The following is a 23783-nucleotide window of genomic DNA, read 5'->3' as shown; positions in this document are numbered from 1 at the left end:
CCATGGCACATTTAGTAAATTTACAAACCTGACAATTCCCTAATTGATTATTGTGATGGAGCAGCACTTTTTGTGAAGGTGGCCTGTGTTCATGCCCATAGGTGAAGGAGCCAGCGAGAAGTCGAAGAATTAAGGTGGCATTAATGACAACACGGCCTTCATTTGGGATATGGCATATCCCAAACACATAGGCCTTCATAGGTCATGCAAGCTAGCATTTATATTGTACTTAAATTATATCATGCTCTCGTAAAAATGAATGGTGGTTTTGCTCTACACAGCATTAACCACCAGAAGTTAGATTACTATAGATTAGAATTTTTAATGGAGAATTTACAATAAAAATTTAAACAATGTGATTGAGAAAATAATGTTTTTATAGACAATTTAAGGAAAATAAATGGAGAAAACAAATATGGGCTGGTTTTCCATGAGAGGCTTGGCGTCTTCTTTCAAGTCTATCACAAAGTCCAATGTGGACAATTCACTTTCAAAATATAAGATGATGGAAAATGGGGGTAGGAGATTTCTGAGATAGGTAAGCAACTGGCTCAGAGACACAGAAGAAAGAGATAATTTTAAATGTCTCTTTAATTATTTATTTTTTTTTTTAAATTTTTTATTGGATTATAGGTTTTGGGTACATGAGCAGAGCATGCAATGTGGGTGAAGTGGAGAAGGAAAGCAAAGCACACTGCCATGTGTGCACCTACGCAACTGTCTCTTTAATTATTAAAAAAATGAAATATCTAAGTGATGGCTCTGGTACAGATTATCTAAAAGCACTTTTTAAAACACCAAAACATTGAAAAATGTTTTGTAAATGGCATAGCATACATATCCTGGGAATGATACTAAGTTAATCCGTTCTGATGTATCTTTAGAGACGATGAGCTGTAAGAGCCAACGAAAAATTAGCAGTTCAACTTTACAGTAGGGAAATGTTCAGTAATGCCCTCAAACAGTTAAGGAAATTCCAAATGTATTTATAACGCACTGTCGAGTAAGAGACTGATATTTGGGTAGAGTTTTAGCTCTATCACTTATTATTTAGCATGTCACCTAATTTCTATGGTCTGTCATTTTTCTAATAAGAATCCTTTAATGACAATCCCCTTCACAGCAGGGCCACAACTATGTTTCATCCTCATCTTCATACCATTTCCCCACACAATCCTGTGTTCCATCATATAGTATCATTTTCCATTCCTTGAATACATTATGTTGTGTTATGTGGTCCCTTTTTCCACAATGCCACCCTCCCACTCATTGGCTTGGGAAGACTTCCATTCATCCTTTCGACTCCAGCTAAAATATATTTCTTCTTTTAGGCAACCCTCTTTACTGAGCTCCCACAACATTTTTAATGCTCTTTGATGAAAATATTACTATTATATATTATAATCACTTACAAATGCAATTGTGTGTACACTTTACCAAATATTAGTCTAAAAGAAACAAGATTTTAAACAATGATCTAATTAGTTCCATGTCAGTCAAAAATAATTTGGAAATACCATCCTTCTAGACCTAGCTTATAGAAAATCCATCCTTCAGAGCTGTTACCCAAAATGATAAATGGTGTGGTTAAAATACCGTTTGTATTTCTTAAAATTAATCAATTATCAGGCTGGGCACAGTGGCTTACACCTGTAATCCCAGCACTTTGGGAGGCCAAGGCGGTGGATCACCTGAGGTCAAGAGTTCAAGACCAGCCTGGCCAACATGGTGAAACCCCATCTCTACTAAAAATACAAAAATTGGCCGGGTATGGTGGCATGTGCCTGTAATCTCAGCTACTCGCAAGGCTGAGGTGGGAGAATCACTTGAACCCAGGAGGCAGAGGTTGCAGTGAGCCAAGATCGCACCATTGCACCCCAGCCTGGTCAATGAGGGTGAAACTCCACCTCAAAAAAAAATTAATCAATTATCAATTAAATAAAAAATAGCAACTGAATAATAAGCACAAAGAATTGTATTAATGCAAATGTTCCCAATGGAACTGATAGAAGATTTGATTCTTATCCTCAAATCGTTTTTGTTTTATCTAGGAATATGAAACATCTAAAATAAAAAATACTGACACCTTTATGAAGTGACTTGCTGTCAAATACCAAATATTAAGGCCATTCAAAGGAGTTAGGGTCCTTTCTGTCTCCATGCCATGGTAATTTTTGTTATCACCTCTGTCTTTACTTCCTTAATAACCTGGTAAATTCACAATTTCTTGAGACAATGCATAAGCCATTACTTCTACAAAGCCTACTTGAACCAGACTGTGAGTCACTGTCTCTCCCTGTGTCCCTACTACGACATCCCTCTATGATAACTGTTTATTCTTTTTATTCTTTTCCACTGGAAACAGTACCAAAGTTTAAATAACCCTTTATTCCTTTCTAGTGGAAAGGAATCTCCAAATCCAGCATGTAGCATGTGCATAGTAAGCAGAAGTTATTCAATAAATGCTTTTAAATCAATAGCTACTTAACTCCTCCAAATCTGCTTCAAGTCTACAATCTGAACCTTCAACACAAACTAAGTGGCTTGTTAGAACATTTATTAATATGAAAACGTTAATTTCCAGTAGAAAGGAATAAAGTTATTCAAACTTTGGTACTATTGATATTTCGGGCTGGAATTTTGGTGTTGTCCTTGTGGGGAGCTCTCCTGTGTGTGGTAGGATATTTTAGGCAGCATTTCTGGTTTCTACCAATTAGATGCTGGCAGTGCACTCCTACCTCTGCCCCTGTTGAGAATCACTACACTAAACTGTGTGCTGTTAGATGGATGAAACTGTTTGTCTCAATCTCCAAATCCAGCATCTAGCATGTGCACAGTAAGTAGAAGTTATTCAATAAATGCTTTTACATTAATAGTTACTCAAGTCCTCCGAATCCGTTTCAAGTCTACAATCCGAACCTTCAACACAAAACTAAGTGGCTTGTTAGAAGATTTATTAATATAAAAAATACTATATAACATCTGTGAAATGTATTTATAAGAATATTTTGTAACTTAGCCTTTATGTAACCCATTTAAATTATTTTAAGAGACTGTAAAAACTATAGGGTGAAGACAAGGCTATGACACTAAAATGTGACAATGACACCAAAAAGAGCTGACAGACAGACATTTCCTGCACGTCTTTCTCTATCTCTTTTAAAAAATGTGAATCATTAACTTTCAATAAATTATTTAAACATAATCAGATTATCTGTTTCATTCCAAATAAGTATATCCAATTAATAATACAACAACTAAAATGGAGTTATCAATGAACAACAATAAGATGCTTACTACAGTCTCTATGTAATACAACCAATAGCTTATTAGGTTTTAAAAAAATCAAGTCATCTCTCTCAAATGTTATAATAACTATAAAGTCTTTGAAAAAGGAAGTCAGATTACTTGATAGCTTATTTCTCAACAATTGTATAGCTGTCTTAGTGTGTTTCTATTCTCACTGTCTTTCTTATTCTTGATGACTGAAAGTAGCACATTGCAGTAGCCATGCATATACCATCAAAACTAATTTAATTCCAGATTCATTACAGAGCTGCTTTTTATTCATCAAGGTCATATCTTGATGGCTTCACAAGCTTAGATAAATCAGGTGTTAAGCAGACACATCTCTGAGGAACCTAAGAATGTTCTCATTTGCAGTTCTCAGCATATCTTATTATTTATTGCCAAAGAAATGACTGATTAACTTTGTCATTTTTGTTCCATGTTTTTTTTTTCTTCAGGCTGAAGCAGCCTGCTCTCTTCCACCATGCCTGATCAGACCTATTTAAGATGATGTCTTTGATCACAGACAGGGAGGCTCTTGCAATCTTAGGTTTTGATGAAACATTGCTCCACTGTAATTTTATGAAAAGGCAACAGAGGTCTAAATGATAATTGACAGTCAACAAAGACAATCAAACTTACTAAGATTGTGTACTATTCTTTGACAAAACAATATTTACATGCTAGAAATGCACCAGAATTTGTCGTCTATGTTTTATTTTAATATATAAACAATATACAAACCCCCCTTTTCCAATAATTCCCCTATTAGCTAATTTGCTCAAAAGAAAAAGAACTCTGCAGGTCAGAAGATGAGTTTATGAGTTTTAAAATATTTTCCTTATATTGTTCCATTGCTATGGTCTGTAAAATTCCTAGTAATCAATTAAATTTTCACTTGTATGAGATTTAACTATTAGAAAACACCTAAATAACACATTAAATACATGCAAAATTAGAACACTAACCATCAGGGAAAAAAATTACATGCCTCTAGGTTTTCATTAATCACATTCCAACACCAGAGGCTGAAAGTATATCAAATCACACAAAATCTTTTGCACATGACAACCTCATAAATTATTCAACTCATTAGTATTACTAAAAAGCATGAAAAACTCCATCAGTATAAAGGATATTTTCCAACTGAAAAAGGTCAACCAAGTTTTAATAACGAAATTAAAGGGAAAGCTTTTCAAAGTAAATATGAAATAAAATTGTTATCCTTTATTTCCTTGAAAATACATCCAATTCTGATCACTTATTTAAAAGAAAGCATTGCTATTATATTATTAATATATTTGATACACCAAATAAATTGCCTGAAAATAATATTATGAAATCCAAATTATGGCTAAATGTTCTTTCCCATCACATGAAAATTTAGCTATAATATAATCTAAAATGTTTAGCTGAATTTAGGATATCGAAAAAAAATCAAGTGACTCAAGATATTTGTATTAAAACATGAAGTCTGCTAAATCAGTTTTACTTCTCTTACAACAATATAGGCTTCTATTCTTGAACCGCAGTGTACTTACTACATTAATAGATAAGACAAAATCAACAGCTCAAATCCCAGGGACTGCTCTGATGGTCTTGTAAATATTTCCTTTCTAAGTAATTTAAGATTGTTCTCCCAGTATATGCAACATGTTTAAAATTCTGAAAACTTTGATCACTAGTTCGAATACTTCCAGACATTCTGAAAGTTCCACCTATAAAATGTTCTTTTGCTCCTAAAACCTTTTTTGTTGCTACCACGTAGATCAGTATAAAACTTTTTGACCAGAGTTTTCAGCAGAGATTCTATACAGTTAGCACTTAACTTTCAAAGTAGAATTTAACGATAGGGAAATTGAAATACTGTATGTATTTAACATAGAGAAAGAGATCAGTTGAATTTCAACTTATTCTAGTAGCATACTCAGAATTTGCAGGTTTGTGCTATAAATATACTCTTAATCTACATCTGCACAACTCTAATAAAACATTCGGTCATGTAGTTATTCATCTACACAGCCAGATTTCAAAATACCTAAACACATTTAAATGTTTAACAGAATATCCAGATGTCAGGCTTTTTTAATTTTTATTTTTTTAACTTTTACACGGATGGCCTGGCAATATGTACATACAACATCTTTTTTCAAAATATACAAAATCTGTTTTCTTTCTTTTTTTTTGTTGAATGCATTCTTTTTTTTGAAACCGAACTTTTCACTCTTCCCACAATATTATATTGCTTTTCAGATTTTACTGAAATAAAATAAAACTGCAGTGAATATTTTAAAATAAAATAGCTGTTTTCCCTCTTCTGAGTCATTTCCTTGGGACAAGTGTCTAGAAGGGAAATTGTTGGGTCAAAGAGTATCAGCATTTTTGAGGCTCTTGATGTGCACTGACAAAATGTTTTTCAACGGATTTGCTTCCAACAATACTCATTTACATTGTTTCAGCAACATACATAGATTCTTCTTATTTTTTACTGCAAATCTACTAATACCGAATATTACAAGGAAAAGGTTTCTGAGCTCATTTATAAAGGATAAATGATTTATTGCTGTACTTCTAATTTTTTAAATTTGCTTTTAAAACAAAAAATTCAACTTGCAGGGCTAAAGTAAAAAAAAAATTCTGAAATAATTTCAAACTAACAGAAACATTTCAAATATAGTACAAAACTCCCATTTTTATCCTTATCCAGGTTTCCCCAATATTAACATACATCTACCGCTGGCCCCACTCCTGGACATATCCATTATTACCAATCTTTTGGAAGCCTCTTGAGAAGTTGCAGGTATGGCACCCTATTACCCCATAACTACTCCGCTGTATTTCTCAGAAACAAGAATGTTCCTGTCTAAGCACCATTAACCCTCCAACTCTAGAAGTTAGCCTTGTTGATAACAATACGGCCATCCAGGTCATGGACCCCATTCAAATTTTACCAACTGTAATCATCTAGGAAAATGTGCTGTAATAATCTATCTTATCTTTTTTGGTTTTCTCCAATTTGGAATATTTTCTCAGTCTTTCCTTATCTTTTAGGTCCCTGGCAGTACAAAATCTGTTTTAAATTAAGTTTTTCAACATTTACTTTTATTGGATGAAGTGTCTTGTAATAACTATTGACATTTACTTCCTATTTCTTCCGAAGAAATATTTTCTACATAGGTCAGAGCACACATTAAGAGGTAGGAAGAAGGTACAATACCAATTTTTTCTCACCAATTTGTGATTCTTCCCTCTACTTCTATGTATAGACCACTCCAGGGAGAGCCTCCCACTCACCTTCTCTACATCCTCTATATTTACTCTCAACTCTCCACTCAGTTCTAAAGTCCATAGGTGTGAAATGTGATGAAGGTTGGAGGGAATTGTTTTTGGAGAAAAAATTGTATTAGTTCTCTTAAGTCCTCCATTCCCTGACCTTAGAATGACCATGAAGTAACTCCAATAATACCATGTAGATTTCCTGAATATTTTATGGTATAGATGTGTCATCTTTGTTCTTAACATGTATAATAAAAACATACCCCTCTTTTCTTTTATAAAAGAACACAACTCAAGAGAGATAGATGATGGGTTCTGAACGTTGCTGATAATCTAGATTGAAAATTAATACTGTATTTTAAAATATGGTACATACAAAGAATATTTAGTATCACTTACACCTCTCGTCTATTTCAAATTTAGGGTATTATTTTTTACTTGATGTTTATTAACAATAGTTATTATTTTATTAACATATGACTATCAGTTTGAAAAACATTTTAAAGACTTTAAATTTTGTTTCTTATAGGCTTTGACACTGGTTTATCAGGAATTATTTTACAAATTAAAGACACAAATTGAAGGATTCACTTTTAAGAAGAAATACAAATATTTTTCTTAAAAAAGCCTTTTTCAAAAGTAATCTGCAGACTGTGGAATGTAGTATAATGTGAATTCTATACAATTAAAGCTTTGGCAACTCACTATCATCACTAATGATATCACTGCAGCATAAACTCTGTTACAAACTGTCTTTATACTTTTCCACTTTCAAATGAGATAAATTCAGGATTAGTTGGTTAAAAACTCTAAATTATTGGTTAAATAAAATGAAGTTTTAATAATTTTAAGCTCACATTACAGAGCATGGCATTACTAAGTAGGCAGATATTTCTAAGACTCTCTCCTACAGGATCATAATAACTCATTTTAAGTTGCTATCAGATCCTTAGAGGGCTATTATCCTTAAGTGCTATTTTTAGTTATTCAAAGAAGACATATTATAATTTTTTTCCATTGTTACTTTTACTGTATAAAGTTACTGTGTAACTTTTATCTTAGGTTTAACAGTTTCATATGAAATCTTTATCTACTTTTTAATGGTATTTTGAGGCTTACTAAGTTATAGCAATTCACAGCTTACCGGGACAAGAAATTTTAAAAGCTTTGAATATTTTGTCTTTTATTACAATTAAACATTTTTCCCTGTTCAATTCATTAAGAATATGAATGGTATTACATGATATAAACTATGATTTGATATAAAACTATTTATCAACTATAGTAAGTTTTAAAAACAGATGGCTCACTTTAAACTCCCAAATGAATGAAAATTAATATAATAAAATATAAGTAATTGAAGAATAAAAGTGGATAACAGAATATATGAACAGTGTTCATCACTGGTATTTCCTTAGTGAATGTGGTTTATAAAATTGTGATATGCTCCATCAAACTCAAACTTGTTAGAGCCTTTAAAACTGGGCAAGTAGACCAAATGTCCCTAAGTATACTTCTTAGTAGACGACAATCTATAGTAGCAGCATTTTTATTAAACTACAAACATATTTAGATATTTATGACTGATTGTATAATTTATAAAGGACAGTTTAGGGTACAGTTCTAATGCAGTATGATAATTAATGATACTGTAAATAGGAGACTATCTTTTTCAACTTTCCTTTGTAGTCAATTGGAGGACTGGAAATTTAAATTGGTACATTGTAACAGGATATTAAACTTTATTTTATTAGGATTAAAACATAAAATATATAAATAGGTTTTTAATAAAACATTTTTAGTTATATATACAATCTGTAGATGCATACATATATACTACAGTATACATATGTGCATATATATTACACATGTATATGTATATTAATGCAGCATATATGTGTGTACACAGAAACAAATTTATTTATAAATCTGTTATAAAATATGTAAGTCTGAGTACAGGATAACAATATTTACTATGGGTCGTGGTCATTAAACTCTAAAAGACACTGAAAAAGATTGATTTTATTCTTGTTGGAGGCTATAGGAAAGAAATGTTGGTTAATAAGCAACTATGTGGAGTCTGTTTATCTCTTAAAAAGAAGTTGAAGGTTATAAAATATATCTAGTCTGAGAAATACTGGGTTGATTAACAATAAGCTAAATTATGCTAAAGGATAAAGCAGAACACAATATTTCTGACTCATGACATGAAGAATATTAAATACTAGCAAAAAAAAAAAATTCTCAACCACAAGGAGTCACCTCACATCCAGAAGTATTTTTGTGTAAGAAGCATTGGTACTAACCATATTCTATTGCAGCTTTGAGCAATGCCTCAGCATGAGTGGAGCCGAATGCGTTGCGAACAAATCGTCTCCTTCGACGAAGATCATCTTCCCAGTAATCCAAACGCCAGAAATCGTGCAATTGGCTGATTAGAGGGAAAAAAGTAATCTCTATTAATAAAAATGCATAAATGGAAATACACTTTTCTGTAAAACTGAAGATATTTTGCTGGTCTCATTGAAAAATCAAGGTAATTTTGGAGACATTTATATTTTACACTTGTGTATGTGTGCATAAATATACACACATAGTTCCTCTACAAATGAAAAAAAGTTACAAACATTCTCATATTTTAGGCAAACACTCAGCTCTGCGTTTTTTTTTAATTTTCTTCTTTCTACTAAAAACATTAATCATGTGGCATTTAGTAACAAATGCAGCATCAAATTACAAGTATTAATGGTACAGTTTGCTTTCTTTTACACTGTTTTTAACAAGGGTTGTAAATCACAGAATATACCTCACTACAAATAGTTTACAATTTAATGACCATGGTTTCTTAATAGGCTGAATTAAGAAGTATAAAATATTGCCCATGTGGATTTGGTGGAACAATGATTAAAATAATGTGCTGAAATATTCATTGAAATAATTCCCTGCTGCCCACAGCAACCTGAGAAAAATGCAATTTTATCCATTATTAATAATACTGAATTAGAGCTGCAAAAATTTCCAGTATGTGGTAATTGTCTTGGTAAATTATTATTCTAATGCTAACAGAGTTCTTGGATGATTTTAGAGCTTTCAGCAAATATAAACCATTAACAACAACAGCCATCATTGGCCATCACCGTCTTTTATACTCTAAACCAATACTAAAAATCCAAGAGCTATCTCAAAAATGATGGAAATAAGTCCACTGTATAATCCAACGAAAGATTTTATGATATAATTGTTGTTTTCAATTTAATTTCAATAAACATTAATGATAAATACCACTGCTTAGAAAGTCAATTTTTCTGCATTCGATAGTGGAGTAATACACTCAAAAGAAATATTCTAATTTTCCAGAACAGCACTATTCATGAAAACATACAAAATGCTTTCCTTGAAGATTTCATTTCATTAATTATTTTGATATTTTACTGTAGAAGAACACTTTAAGGCTGAATAAGGTAGGACCTGTGTATGTTAGATTTCTAGCACAATGTCTGATACACACACACGTTTTTACCAATTACTCATTGAATTAATTTAAAAAAATTTTTCTTTGAGATGCAGTCTCGCTGTGTCATCCAGGCTAGAGTGCAGTGGCACATTCTTGGCTCACTGCAACCTCCGACTCCCTTGTTCAAGTGATTCTCCTGCCTCAGCCTCCTGAGTAGCTGGGACTACAGGCATGAGTCACCATGCCCAGCTAATTTTTTTACTTTTAGTAGAGACGGGGTTTCACCAAGTTGGCCAGTATGGTCTCATCTCCTGACCTCGTGATCCGCCCACCTCAGCCTCCCAAAGTGCTGGGATTACAGGCATGAGCCACTGTGCCTGGACAAAACCTTTTTAATTAAAAAAAAAAAAAAAAAAATCTAAGTTGTTTTTCAATGTACAGCCATTGAGAAAAATGATTTCATTGTGAAAAGCATTTTAATTTTATGGTTATATAATTTTGTTATTTATAACTTCATTATAAAAACACAATAATATAAACAGCATATAAAAGAATTAAAATTGTGAGTCTTTGAAGTATACTTTAATGCACTTATTTTTCCTGTACATCATAATTATAACTTAATTTTTCTGTTAAATAATGATTATTTGATGAATAATAGTAATAAATAGCATATCTCTGTAATTTAAAATAGGATAATTTATATTCTTACAAATTATTCCCAGTAATTTAAGAAAGACCATGCTAAAATCATACTATATTGATTTAAGATTATATTAAAATTAAGTAACTGAATTCACCAAAAGTAGCCAGAGATCTAATGTTATCTAAAATTTCTAACCGTAGACATACTTTCCCCTAATCTTCCGTAAGGGCAGCTGAACAATTCTGGAAAGCATAAGACTCTGAAGAGCTGAAACCATAAAAATTCTAGAAGACAGCATTAGAAAAACTCTTCTATACACTGGCTTAGGCAAAGACTTCATGACCAAGAACCCAGAAGCAAATGCAACAAAAACAAGGATAAATAGGTGGAACTTAATTAAACTAAAAAGCTTCCTTCTGCACAGCAAAAGAAATAATCAGCAGAGTAAACAGACAACCAACAGGGAAGTAGAAAATCTTCGTAATCCATACATTGGACAAAATCTACAAGGAATTCAAACAAATCAGCAAGAACAAAACAATCCCACCAAGAAGAGGGCTAAGGACAGGAATAGACAATTCTCAAATGAAACACAAATGTCCAACAAACATATGAAAGAATGTTCAATATCATTAGTTATCAGAGAAATGCAAATCAAAACCACAATGTGATATCACCTTGCTTCTCCAAGAATGAACATAATCAAAACATAAAAAGATAACAGATGTAGCTGTGTCGGTGGTGAGAATGTAAACATTTTACACTGTTGGTGGGAATGTAAACTAGTATAACCACTATGAAAAACAATGTGGATATTCCTTTAAGAACTAAATGTAGATCAACATTTGATCCAGCAATTCCAATCCTGGGTATCTACCCAGAGGAAAAGAAATTGGTATACAAGAAAGATACTTTCACACACATGATTATAACAGCACAATTTGCAACTGCAAAAATACAACACCAGCCCAAATGCTCATTAATTAACGAGTGGATAAAGAAAATGTGGTATCAGCCATAAAAAGAAATGAAATATAAATGTACAGATTTAAGTAGCTGACTGAACTCCAGACATGAAAAATCCAAGGAAGTCCATGTTAAGATACATTATAATGAAATTTCTGAAAACTTGAGGGCAAAGAAAGTATAAAAAGCAGCTGGAGAAAAATGGCATTCACAGCAACCTGTATGGAGTTGGAGACTACTATTCTAAGTGAAGTAACTGAGGAATGAAAAACCGAACATTGTGTGTTCTCTCTGTATAAGTGGGAGCTAAGCTATGATGATGCAAAGGCATAAGAATGATAAAATAGACTTTGGGGACTCCGGGAAAAGGGTGGGAAATGGATGAGAAATAAAAGACTATACAATGGGTAGAGGGTGTACTGCTCAGGTGACGGGTGCACCAAAATCTCAGAAATTACCACTAAAGAACTTATTCACATAACCAAATACCACCTGTTCCCCAAAAACCTATTGAAATAAATTTAAAAAAAAAGAAGACTCTGAAAGGTGAGAGAAGGCAGACTGGCTAAGAACCTCAGGACCTAACAACACACTGATGAGTTCTTTTTGCTTCCTATATCCCACGCTTGGAGGCAAAGAGGCCAACAGCCCAGACAGATCAATGAGTGCAGAAAAAAAAAAAAAAGCCCCAACAAGAGCCTGCTCCCTCTAGTCAAAGGACCAAAAAACAGCAGGTTAGCAAGACAGAAAACTTTTAGACAAACTGCTATACTTCAGCCAAACATCACAGAAATACTGTATCCCCACCTGACCTATACCAGCAAAGGATGGGTGTGAAGCCCAGACATGTATCCTCATGAAGGTGTAATGAGATACCTAACACCCTTGCTAGGTGATATCAGAGAAAGCCAAGAAGGCAGCCAGGACTTTATGTCTGTGGCTGGTAACAAGGTGCCCCACTCACATGGATTCAGTGGAGACCATGTGGAGAGTTTGGATTTTCTTTCTAAATTTAGCAATAGTTATGGGGCATCCCTCCCCCTCCCACTGGGGTAGTATTAGAGGAAGCCTACTGGAGAGTCAAGATTTTCACTGCTGAAAAATAGTAATGAGGCTAGCCCACCAGAGGACATCACAAGGGGACTGGGAACTCCCACCCCCATCAAGCAGTAAAGAAGAGCCCCCGACTCACTCACTGGGTTTCAGCGGAGGCCAAGTGAAGAACTTAGATTTCTACCACCACCTAGCAGATATAAGGCAGTGTCCCCTCCTCCATATAGAGCAATGTTACAGAAAGTCTAAATTGAGGGTTTAAATAAAATAAATTATATAAGAAAAAACTAAGAAAAGGTCCAGGTTTCAATCAAATCACTTGTCATACCAAGAACCTGGAAAATCTCCAAGGGAATGTAAAAAGATCACCCTAAAATGCCAACATCGAAATGGCAGAGAATTTAAAGTAGCCATTTTGAAAATATGCTTCAATAAACAATTATGAAGATGCCTGAAATGAATGAAAAAAATACCCTCAGCAAAGAAAAACTCTCAGAAAAGAAACAGAAGATGTAAAGAAGAACCAAATGGAAGCTTTTGAACTGACAAATGTAACAACCAAAATAAAAGCTCAGTAGACATATCCAACAGCAGAATGCAAGGGATAGAGGGAGAAATCACTTAACTGGAAGACAGAATAAAAGACATCATGCAATCTGAATACAAGAAGGAAACAGACTGAAAAAGTGAACAGAGCCTTAGGGATCTGTGGAGTACAACACTGAGCATTTATGTCACTGGAACTCTAGAAGGAGAGGAAAAAGTAGGCAGGGCTGAAACAATGCCTGAAAAAATAATGGTGGCAAACTTTCTATATTTAGCAAAAACATAAATGTACAGATTTAAGTAGCTGACTGAACTCCAAACATGATAAATCCAAGGAAGTCCATGCTAAGATACATTATAATAAAATTTTTGCAAACTGAGGGCAAAGAAAGTCTATAAAGCAGCCAGAGAAAAATGGCATCTTATCTATAGAAGTAAAACAATTAAAATGACAACATATTTCACAGCAGAAACAATGATGACCAGAGGAAGTGGCAAAATACTTTTTAGGTGCTAAAAGAAAAGAACTGTCAACCTCAAATCCAACAGCCAATGAAGATAGCTCCAGGAATAAAAGAGAAGTGAAGATATTTTTAGATGAAGCAAAAACAGAATATATATTGCCATCAGAGCTAGTCTAAAAGAAAGACTACAGGCAGTTCTGTAAATATGAGGGAAGTAATAGAAGAAACACTGAGACATTAGGGAGGAAGAAAGAACACATAAGCAAAATATGACCAAGTATAATAGGCTTTCCTTTCCTTCTTGAGTTTTCTAAATTATGTTTAACTGTTGAAACAAAAATTACAAACACAGATGTGGTTCTACGTATATGTACTGGTAATATTTAAGACAAATATAAATTGAAGAAGGGAAAGGGATGTGAAGGGTTGTAAAGCACGTATACTTCACATGGACCAATAGAATGATACCACCAGTAGACTGATAAGCTATGCATAAAAATGTAATACTTAGAGTATGCATAAAAATGTAATACTTAGAGCAAACACTAAAAAAGCTACACAAAGGGATATACTCAAAAACAGAAAAATCGAAACAGATTTTTAAAAAAAATATTCCAGTAACCCACAGGAAAAAATAACCCTTAATTTAAAAAAGAATTATCAAGGGAAAACAAAAGGAACACAGAACTGAATGAAAACAATAAAAAAATCAACATTTGTAAGACACAGCTAAAGTGGGACTGAGAAAGTAATCTACAGCACTAAATGCACGTATTAGACGAGAAGAAACATTTAAAGTCAGAAGTCTAAATTCTCACCTTAAGAATATATGAAAAGCAAGTAGAAGAAAGGAAACGATAAAAAAAGCAGAAATCAATAAATATCAGTGAAACTGAAAACAGAAAAACAACAGAGAAAAATTAACAAAACAAAGAGCTGTTTCTTTGAAAAAAAATCAGTAACACTGACACACCTCTAAAAAGAATGACAAAGAAAAAAAAGGAGACACAAATTACTAATATCAGGAATGAAACAGGGGATATCACTACCGACTCTGAAGACATCAAAAGGAGAATGAATGGATAATGTGAAAGACTCTACCACAAAAATTTGATAGCTTAGAAGAAATGGACCAAACAACACAAACTACCACAACTCGCCCACTGTGAAACAGATAATATGAACAACTCTATAACAATTAAAGACATTTAAGATATTTACTCCCCTTTCTCCAAATCTCCAGGATAAGATGGTTTCACTGAAGAATTTTATTAAACATTTAAAGAAGAACTAAGTCCAATTACACATAATCTCTTCCAGAAAATAGCAGAGGAAAAAATATTTCTCAATAATTATTATAGCTAATATCACCCTGATACAAAAAACAAAAACAGTACAAAGGAAGAAAACTACAGACCAATATCCCTTATAAATATAGATACAAAAATTCTTAAGAATCAATGCGGTGTATCACATTAACAGCTGAACTAAAAAAAATCACACGATCATATTAGTCATTAGAAAAGGTATCTGACATTTTTTAGCAACGACTCACAATTTCAGAAAACTTCAGGGAAATAGAAATAAAAGACAATGTCTTCAACTCAATAAAAGTATCTGGAAAACACTATAGCTAATTTTATACTGAAGAGTGAAAGTGAGATCTAATTAAACTAAAGAGCTTCTGCATAGCAAAAGAAACTATCATCAGAGTGAACAGGCAACAAACAGAATGGAAGAAACTTTTTGCAATCTATCCATCTGACAAAGGGCTAACATCCAGAATCTACAAGGAACTTAAACAAATTTACAAGCAAAAAACAAACAACCCTATCAAAAAGTCAGTGAAGAATATGAACAGACACTTCTCAAAAGAAGACATTTTATGCAGCCCACAAACATAAAAAAAGCCTCATCATCACTCATCATTAGAAAAATGGAAATCAAAGCCACAATGAGATACCATCTCATGCCAGTTAGAATGGTGATCATTAAAAAGTCAGGAAACAACAGATGCTGGAGAGGATGTGGAGAAATAGGAATGCTTTTACACTGCTGGTGGGAGTGAAAATTAGTTCAACCATTGTGGAATACACTGTGGCGATTCCTCAAAGATCTAGAACCAGAAACACCATTTGACCCAGCAATCCCATTACTGGGTATATACCCAAAGGATGATCAATCATTCTACTATGAAGACATATGCACATATATGTTTACTGCAGCACCGTTTGCAAAGACATGTAACCAACCCAAATGCCCATCAATGACAGACTGGATAAAGAAAATGTGGCGCATATACACCATGGAATACTTGCAGCCATAACAAAGGATGAGTTCATGTCCTTTTCAGGGACATGGATGAAGCTAGAAACCATTACTCTCAGCAAACTAACAGAAACAGAAAATGAAACACCACATGTTTTCACTCATAAGTGGGAGCTGAATAATGAGAACACATGGACACAGGGAGGGGAACATCACACACCAGGGCCTGTCAGGGGGTGGGGGACAAGGGGAGGGATAGCATTAGGAGAAATACCTAATGTAGATGATGGGTTGATCGGTGCAGCAAACCACCATGGCATGTGTATACCTATGTAACACAGCTGCACATTCCGTACATGTATCCCAGAACTTAAAGTATAATAATAAAAAAATTTAAAAATTATTCATTGGCAAAACTAGAAAAAAAAAAGGAGTGAAAGGCTGAATGTTCTCCACTGGGAATACCGCAAAGATGTTGCTGTTACCACTCTTATTCAACAGAATAAGGAAATTTCTAGCCAAAGCAGTAAGGCAAAAAAGAGGAAATAAAAATAATATAGATAGGAAAAGGGGAAATAAAATTGGCCCTATTCACAGATAACATGACTGTATGTAAAGAATCATGCAAAATCTGTCAAACACTTCTAGAACTAATAACTACGTTAAGCAAGGTCACAGATGCAAGATAGACACACAAATAATAATTGTATTTTTATATACTCGCAGTGAATATGTGGACACAAAAAATTATAATCACTAAATAGAAAGGTAATGGGCTATAACCTATTACATTGTGAGACCTGATGGTGGAGTTATATCATTTTTTTAGACTGCCCCTCAGGTTATTCTGGGTTTTAATCCTTCTGATATCCGTATCAGAGCTTTGTATTTTTCTTCGGCACTTCTGTGCTCTTCTTTTCACTTTTTCAGGTGGGCAGTGGTAGAAATGAAGCCCAACATTCTCATTATTTAAAAAATGTAGTACTCATCATTAACCAATGGATGAGTTTTACAGATTCACAAAACTCCTGAAATGGTCTACAAAATTGTATAGGATATGCACATATGTATTTTTGAAGGAGAAGTCTACTGTTTTATTAAATTTTTCTCAAAGCAATTTCAAATAAATGTTCAGAAACACTGTTATTAGTATGGTTTGAATGTTTGTGTCCAAAATTCATATGTTGAAATCCTTACCTCCAAGGTGATGGTATGATGCACTGAGGCTTCTGGGAAAGTGATTAGGTCATGAAAGAAGAGCCCTCCTGAGTGGGATTAGTGCCCTTATAAAATAGGCCCAAGGGAGCTTGTTCATCCCCTTCCATCATTTGAGGAGACGAGAAGGCACTGTTCTATGAACCAGGAGGTGGGTCCCTCATTAAACACCAAATCTATTGGTAGTTTGGATCGTGTTTCTCACTTCTAGAACTGTGAGAAACAAATTTCTGTTGTTTGTAAGCTAGTTTATGTAACAGGTAAAGCATCTCTAATCTGAAAATCCAAAATGTCCCCAAATCCAAACTTTCTGAATGCTGACAAGATGCCCTAAGTGGAAAATTCCACACATCAGTACTTAACACAAACTTTGTTTCATGTACAAAATTATTAAAAATATCATATAAAATCTTCAGGCCATCGCTGTTTTTAAACTTGGGTCCCATCTCCATTATATATATGCAAACATTCCAAAATCTGAAAAAAAATCCTAAATTCAAAACACTGGTTCCAAGCATTTCAGATAAGGAATACTCAACCTGTATTTTGTTATAGCAGCCTCAATGAACTAAAACATAGAGTATACAAATAATACTCTCCTTACAGCCTCATTTTTCTGATAATACTGTTTACCAGCAAGTCATGAATCAGGAGAGGTTTTCTAACAGCATTGTATTTGGCATCTCTGCCGGGTTACCAATCTAGGATATCGTCCTCTGTTTTCTGTTCAAACTCCTCATCTATTTCTTTCCGACCTTCCTTCTGTGGTTTTCATTCAAAAACACATTTACTGAGCATCTACTTTGTGTTAGGAAATATTGTTAGTGCTCAGCATATATTCTTGTGGTAAAACAACATCGTGCATTTCCTTTCCTTTCATTTTCACTCACACATTCTCCACTCTGTTTTCCTACTGAAATTCATCAATATACAGGCACATAGTTTCTTCTGTTTCTTTCATTCAACTGCTCCTGCATCACTCCTTCTATTTTTCAACAAGTCATTCTTCTGCCAATTTCTTCTGCAACACGAGTCACTCCAGAAAAAACAATAGAAAATACCTAATAACAATGTCTTTAAGAGTAACTGTAGGTGTGACTATTAATAATTTGTAAGCATGATCAAAACTTCATGTTATCCTATGATATGCCTTTTTAGTCAGTATATTCTGATTGCTCTGACAGTTTCAATGAATGCCCTCAGTTTGGTACATAAAAGTATTTATCTTCATGAAGGAGGGCTAATTTAGATTTCCTGTAGTTGGAGAGTACCCAGTTGAACAGACAGGAGCCACTATGCTACTATCTCCACAGGTGCACAGGTAATCATGCTACACTGAAGTCTATTTGGATTTGCTAGCTTATACATTTATTATCCCATGTATGATACCTCCAATGATGTCAACTAGGAAGGTGAATGTGATATCATATGATTTGTTTTCATTTATTTATTTTTTGGGCTTTATAACTTTGCACCATTAATGACTAAATTATATAGAAATATTGAGCATCAGGCTGGGCGCGGTGGCTCACGCCTATAATCCCAGCACTTTGGGAGGCCGAGGCAGGTGGATCATGAGGTCAAGAGATTGAGACCATCCTGGTCAACATGGTGAAACCCCGTCTCTACTAAAAATACAAAAATTAGCTGGGCATGGTGGCGCATGCCTGTAGTCCTAGCTACTCAGGAGGCTGAGGCAGGAGAATTGCTTGAACCCAGAAGGCGGAGGTTGCAGTGAGCCAAGATCGTGCCATTGCACTCCAGTCTGGGTAACAACAGCGAAACTCCATTTCAAAAAAAAAAAAAAATTGAGCATCATATATATTCTGTTCATGTGTGGTTAAATGAGAACAGTGTACTATTACAAGAAAAGAACAGATAAACGGTGATTAATGAAGGGAAGATTTCCAGTTAGATTGTATTATGATAATTAATATTACTATTGATATAATCATGTTCATTAACTGGAACTTGGTATTATTTTTAGATAAATAGAGTTTAGGCACTCATAGATTCCTCAATAAAATTTTTGATAATTGCATTTTCAACCTAAGAGCATACACCAGATTTTCCTTAAAGCCCCCTGGCCCCTCAGGAATGGCTGTCCTTTATAAGCTACAGAGAAAACTGAATTTACCTGGTGAAGCACTACTGGAAATGTTAATTGAATATCTGATATGTAGTAACAAAAACTCCAACAGAACAGAGGAAAGAGTGAAGTAAACAAAGGAGTATTTTACTAAGTACACATATAAAATACATGAGAAATTGAATTTCCCTTTGGCTACAAGAGTTAAGTGGAAGAGGAAATCACTGAGGTCAGGACTTCTATGCATGAATTCTAATCCTACCAAGATTAAATAAAAACATAAATACTGAGAGTTAAAAATGGTTATCCTCTCCTCCTTCTGGACACATTTTAGAATTCTACTTTTCTATCACTTTGAACTTAATCGTGCTGATGTGACCTCCTCCAGCTGATACAACATGAGCAGAAGTGAGACATTTCTAGACAAAAACCTTAAGAGCCAGTATGCAATCTGCAATATTCCCTTCCCACCACTTTAGTGATCAAGAAAAGAGGCCAATATTTACTGAGAGCTTATTGTGTTGTAGGTACATTTCTCATCATTCTCCACATACCTACTCAACCACTTTTCGTTAATCCCTCTGAGATAGATACTATTATTAATTCATTGTGCAAATGAAGAAATGAAAGCACAGAGTGGTTAAGTAATGTGCCCAAGATCATACAACTAGTTGGTGGCAGAATGTGTCCTCAGGCAGTCCCACTTCCTTGTTTATGCTGCACTGCTTCTAACTGTAAAGAAAGCAACCAAGAAAACGAACAAGGGTACAACACGGACAGCACCAGCATAGCTGTTTCCTACCTCTCTGTAACTAGTACAAATTATTCTGGGTAAACAATAATAACTATGAAGTACGTAGAGTACTGTACTTGTAGTGCCTATATTCATTCATCAGTCAACAAATACTAATTATACAAATGTATGAGCCAAGCCATGGACAAATACTAGGTATGCATAATGCATATTAGGTAAATAGCAGCATGATTCTGGCCTTTGTGCAGCTTTTAGTCTATTTCATACTAAAAACAAACTGACAGTTAAATTTTTTGAGAAATTGAAGGAAAGAGATGATACACAATAATGAAAATGGGGGAACCAACTTGCCGTACAGGTGAATGTGTAAGTATATATATTAGAACACACTAATGAAACATAACTACAGAATATGTTGAAAAGACACAGTCTATATTTATTGGCATCGTTCACCATAAGAAAGGTCATCAGCCTTTTATTTAACATGTCTTGTGTTCTGTTTGATGTTTCCCAGTGGTATGGAGTACAACAATGTTATGTGTTTGTGCATGCATGTGTGCACACACAGAAAAATCTCTTATCCATAATATATCTCTATACATATACTAGGCAACTTCAAAAAGTTCATGAAAAATGTGTATTATGAAAACATTATGCATGGATTTCAAATTTTTTGCACCAAAATAAACTTGTACTAACTTGCTACATGTCTGAACAGCATATAGTTTAAGGCACTAAGAAGGATAAGGCATCAGTTTGATAAGACATCAGTTTGAACAAAACCCCCATCAGAGCAACACAAATGCTGCTAAAACTGAACTAAGAACAAGTACCAAATTTACGGTAAAGTTTGGGTGGAAGAATGATAAAATCATTGGTTAAAAAAAAGTTCCTGGGGACAATTAAATAAATCAGAAGTTTACAAATTTGAAACTTGTATTTTACCCTTCTTTCCTCAGGTGTTAATGGATAACTTTTTAAAGAAGGAACAAACCAAATGTGGTGGCTCAGGCCTTTAATCCCAGCACTTTAGGAGGCTGAGGTGGGAGGACTGCTTGAGCCCAAGAGTTCAAGACCAGCCTGGGTAACACGGTTTGAACCTGTATCTACAAAAGCTGAAAAAAATATTAGCAGGGAATTGTGGCACATGCCTGTGGTCCCAGTTATTCAGTAGGTGAGGCAGGAAGATAGCTTGTGCCCAGGAGGTCAAGGTTACAGTGACCTGTGTTTGCACCACTGCACTCCAGCCTGGGCAACAGGACACAATTCTCTCTCTCAAAAAAAAAGAAGAGACAAGACAGTGTTGAAGATGAAGCTTGCAGAGGCAGAGGCAGAGGCAAATAATCTACAACAATTGAGGAAAAAGTCAATCTTGTTCATACCCTAATTGAAGAGGACCAATGATTAACAGCACAAACAAAAACGAATACTGTAGAAATCTCATCTGGTTTGGCTTACACAATTCCGAGAAACTAAAGTTAAGCACGCTTCCTGCTGGATGGGTGCCAAAACCAATGCACCCATATCAGCTGCATATGAGAGCGGAGCTTTCAACAGAAATTTTAGACAAGTAGGATCAAGACCCTGAAGTATTTCTTTGAAGAACTGTAACAGGAGATAAAACATGGCTTTACTTACTATCCTGAAAACAAACCACAATAAAAGCAATGGCTACCAAGAGTTGGAAGTGGTCCAGTCAGAGCAAAAGTGGACTGGTCAAGAGCAAAGGTCACAGCAACAGTTTTGTGGCATTCTCAAGGCATTTTTCTTGTATACTTTCTGGATAACCAAAGAATGATAATATCTGTTTATTATGAGAGTGTCCTGAGAAAGTCAGCCAAAGCTTTAGCAGAAAAATGCCCAGGAAAGCTTCACCAGAGAGTCCTCTGACATGACAATGTTCCTGCTCATTTGCCTCATCAAACAAGTGCAATTTTGAGAGAGATTCTATTGATTTGGCTCCTTGTAACTTCTTTTGGTTTCCTAATTGAAAAAATGTTGTAAAGGGTACCCATTTTCTTCAGTGAAAAATGTAAAAAAGACTGTACTGACATGTTAAATTCCAAGACCCTCAGTCCTTAAGGGATGGACTATAAATGGCTGGCATCATCATGTACAAAAGTGTGCAAACTTGATGGCATTTATGTTGAGAGATAAAGGTTTGTATTTGTTCATGCCTATCTTTTAATTCGATTTTTCTGTGAAGCTTTTGAAGTCCCCTCTTATATCTGATATATCTTAAACCGTTACTACTGTTCTGACTCTTGCCTATGTATTATTGACCACTTCTTTCAAGGTCTTTTTTCTTTGACACTCTTCCACTCTCCCTTACCTAGGGTTGTGTATCATTATCTGGTTATTATATCAATTTACATTACAAACTAATTGGTGAAGTTCCTAAAAAAAGGCATCCTTCCTGCCTTTAAGAAGTATACTATCAAATTCTGACACCGTAAAGTTATAGTTCAGACAGACACATCCTAGTTTTGAGCTCAATGTTTTAAAGCCAGGCTAATGTTCCTTCTCCATGTGATTGCTAAGCATGGAAGGAAAGATAGGATTCTATAATCAGAATTGCAAATACATTACTAAGATACATTACAACTTTTTGTCTATATCATTTATTCCCATGCACAGCAGTAGGAAACAGTTATTATTAATGACAATTCTTGATAAACTCTCTGAAACATGAAACATTTTGGATTCACACTAGACAAAGATAGTAATAAATGCCAGTATCAAATCAAACAGTATTCCCCATTAATAATAATGAAACTTTAGGCGAAAAAAGCATGGAAATTATTAAAGATTAGATTAGATTGTATAAGCTATACTTAATATTTAGAAAAACTTATTATCAACAAACTCAAATAAAGACATGAAAAAGAAACTGGGTAGGAAAGTAAACATTTTGTCTAAACTTTTATTTCTGGTATGTGTTTCTTTTACTTAGTTAATACTTCATTAAGCTGCAGCCCTCTCTGTACTTCCCTCTCTAGTTTCTGCTACCTTCAGCCTTCCTTTTCTCCTGTATATCTCACTGCAGCAATGATATATTTTACTTTTTGTCATCACTTTTACTCCAAATTTACTTTTCCTCCAATTACTATCAGAAAGAGAAAAGGGTACTCATTCGGTTAAAGTGTGATAACATTATTATTAGTTACATAATATAAAAAATAAAACGTCTAGGCATAAAATGCAGCATACAAGTAAACTCTTCACTTACAGTAAACTTTGAAATATCATGTTAATGTTACACAGTTTTTTAACTTTTATTTTAAGTTCAGGGGTACATGTGCAGGTTTGTTACATAGGTAAACTTGTGTCATGGGAGTTTGTTGTACAGATTTTTTCATCATCCATGTATTAAGCCTAGTACTCATTGGTTATTTTTCCTGATCCTCTCTCTCCTCCCACCCTCCACTCTCAGATGGGCCCCATGTGTGTCATTCCCCTCTATGTGTCTGTGTGTTCTCATTATTTAGCTTCCACTTACGAGTGAGAACATGTGGTGTTTGATTTTCTCTCCCTGTTAGTTTGCTAAGGATAATGGCCTCCAGCTCCATCAATGTCCCTGCAAAAGACACAATCTCATTCTTTTTTACGAATGCATAGTATTCCATGGTGTATATGTGCCACATTATCTTTATCTAGCCTATCATTGATAGGTATTTAGATTGATTCTATATCTATGCTATTGTGAATAGCACTGCAATGAACATATGCATGCATGTGTCTTCATAACAGAATGATTTATATTC

At 34.3% G+C, this 23783-nt stretch overlaps 1 protein-coding gene across 14 annotated transcripts in view; it reads right to left on the bottom strand.

The window, feature by feature from the left end:
• Positions 1–23783, bottom strand: part of NBEA (neurobeachin) — a 730940-nt gene that overhangs the window by 230884 nt on the left and 476273 nt on the right. For all 14 annotated transcript variants that reach the window (XM_078375287.1, XM_078375291.1, XM_078375289.1 and 11 more), the window contains one exon: positions 8871–8995. In XM_078375287.1, the coding sequence (XP_078231413.1) occupies positions 8871–8995 (125 nt within the window). The remainder of the gene's footprint in view (positions 1–8870; positions 8996–23783) is intronic.

This window comes from Callithrix jacchus, chromosome 5 (assembly GCF_049354715.1).
Source record: "Callithrix jacchus isolate 240 chromosome 5, calJac240_pri, whole genome shotgun sequence".
Classification (NCBI taxonomy): domain Eukaryota; kingdom Metazoa; phylum Chordata; class Mammalia; order Primates; family Cebidae; genus Callithrix; species Callithrix jacchus.
Note: the sequence above shows the minus strand (reverse complement) of the source record. Positions and strands in the feature narration are given on the sequence as shown.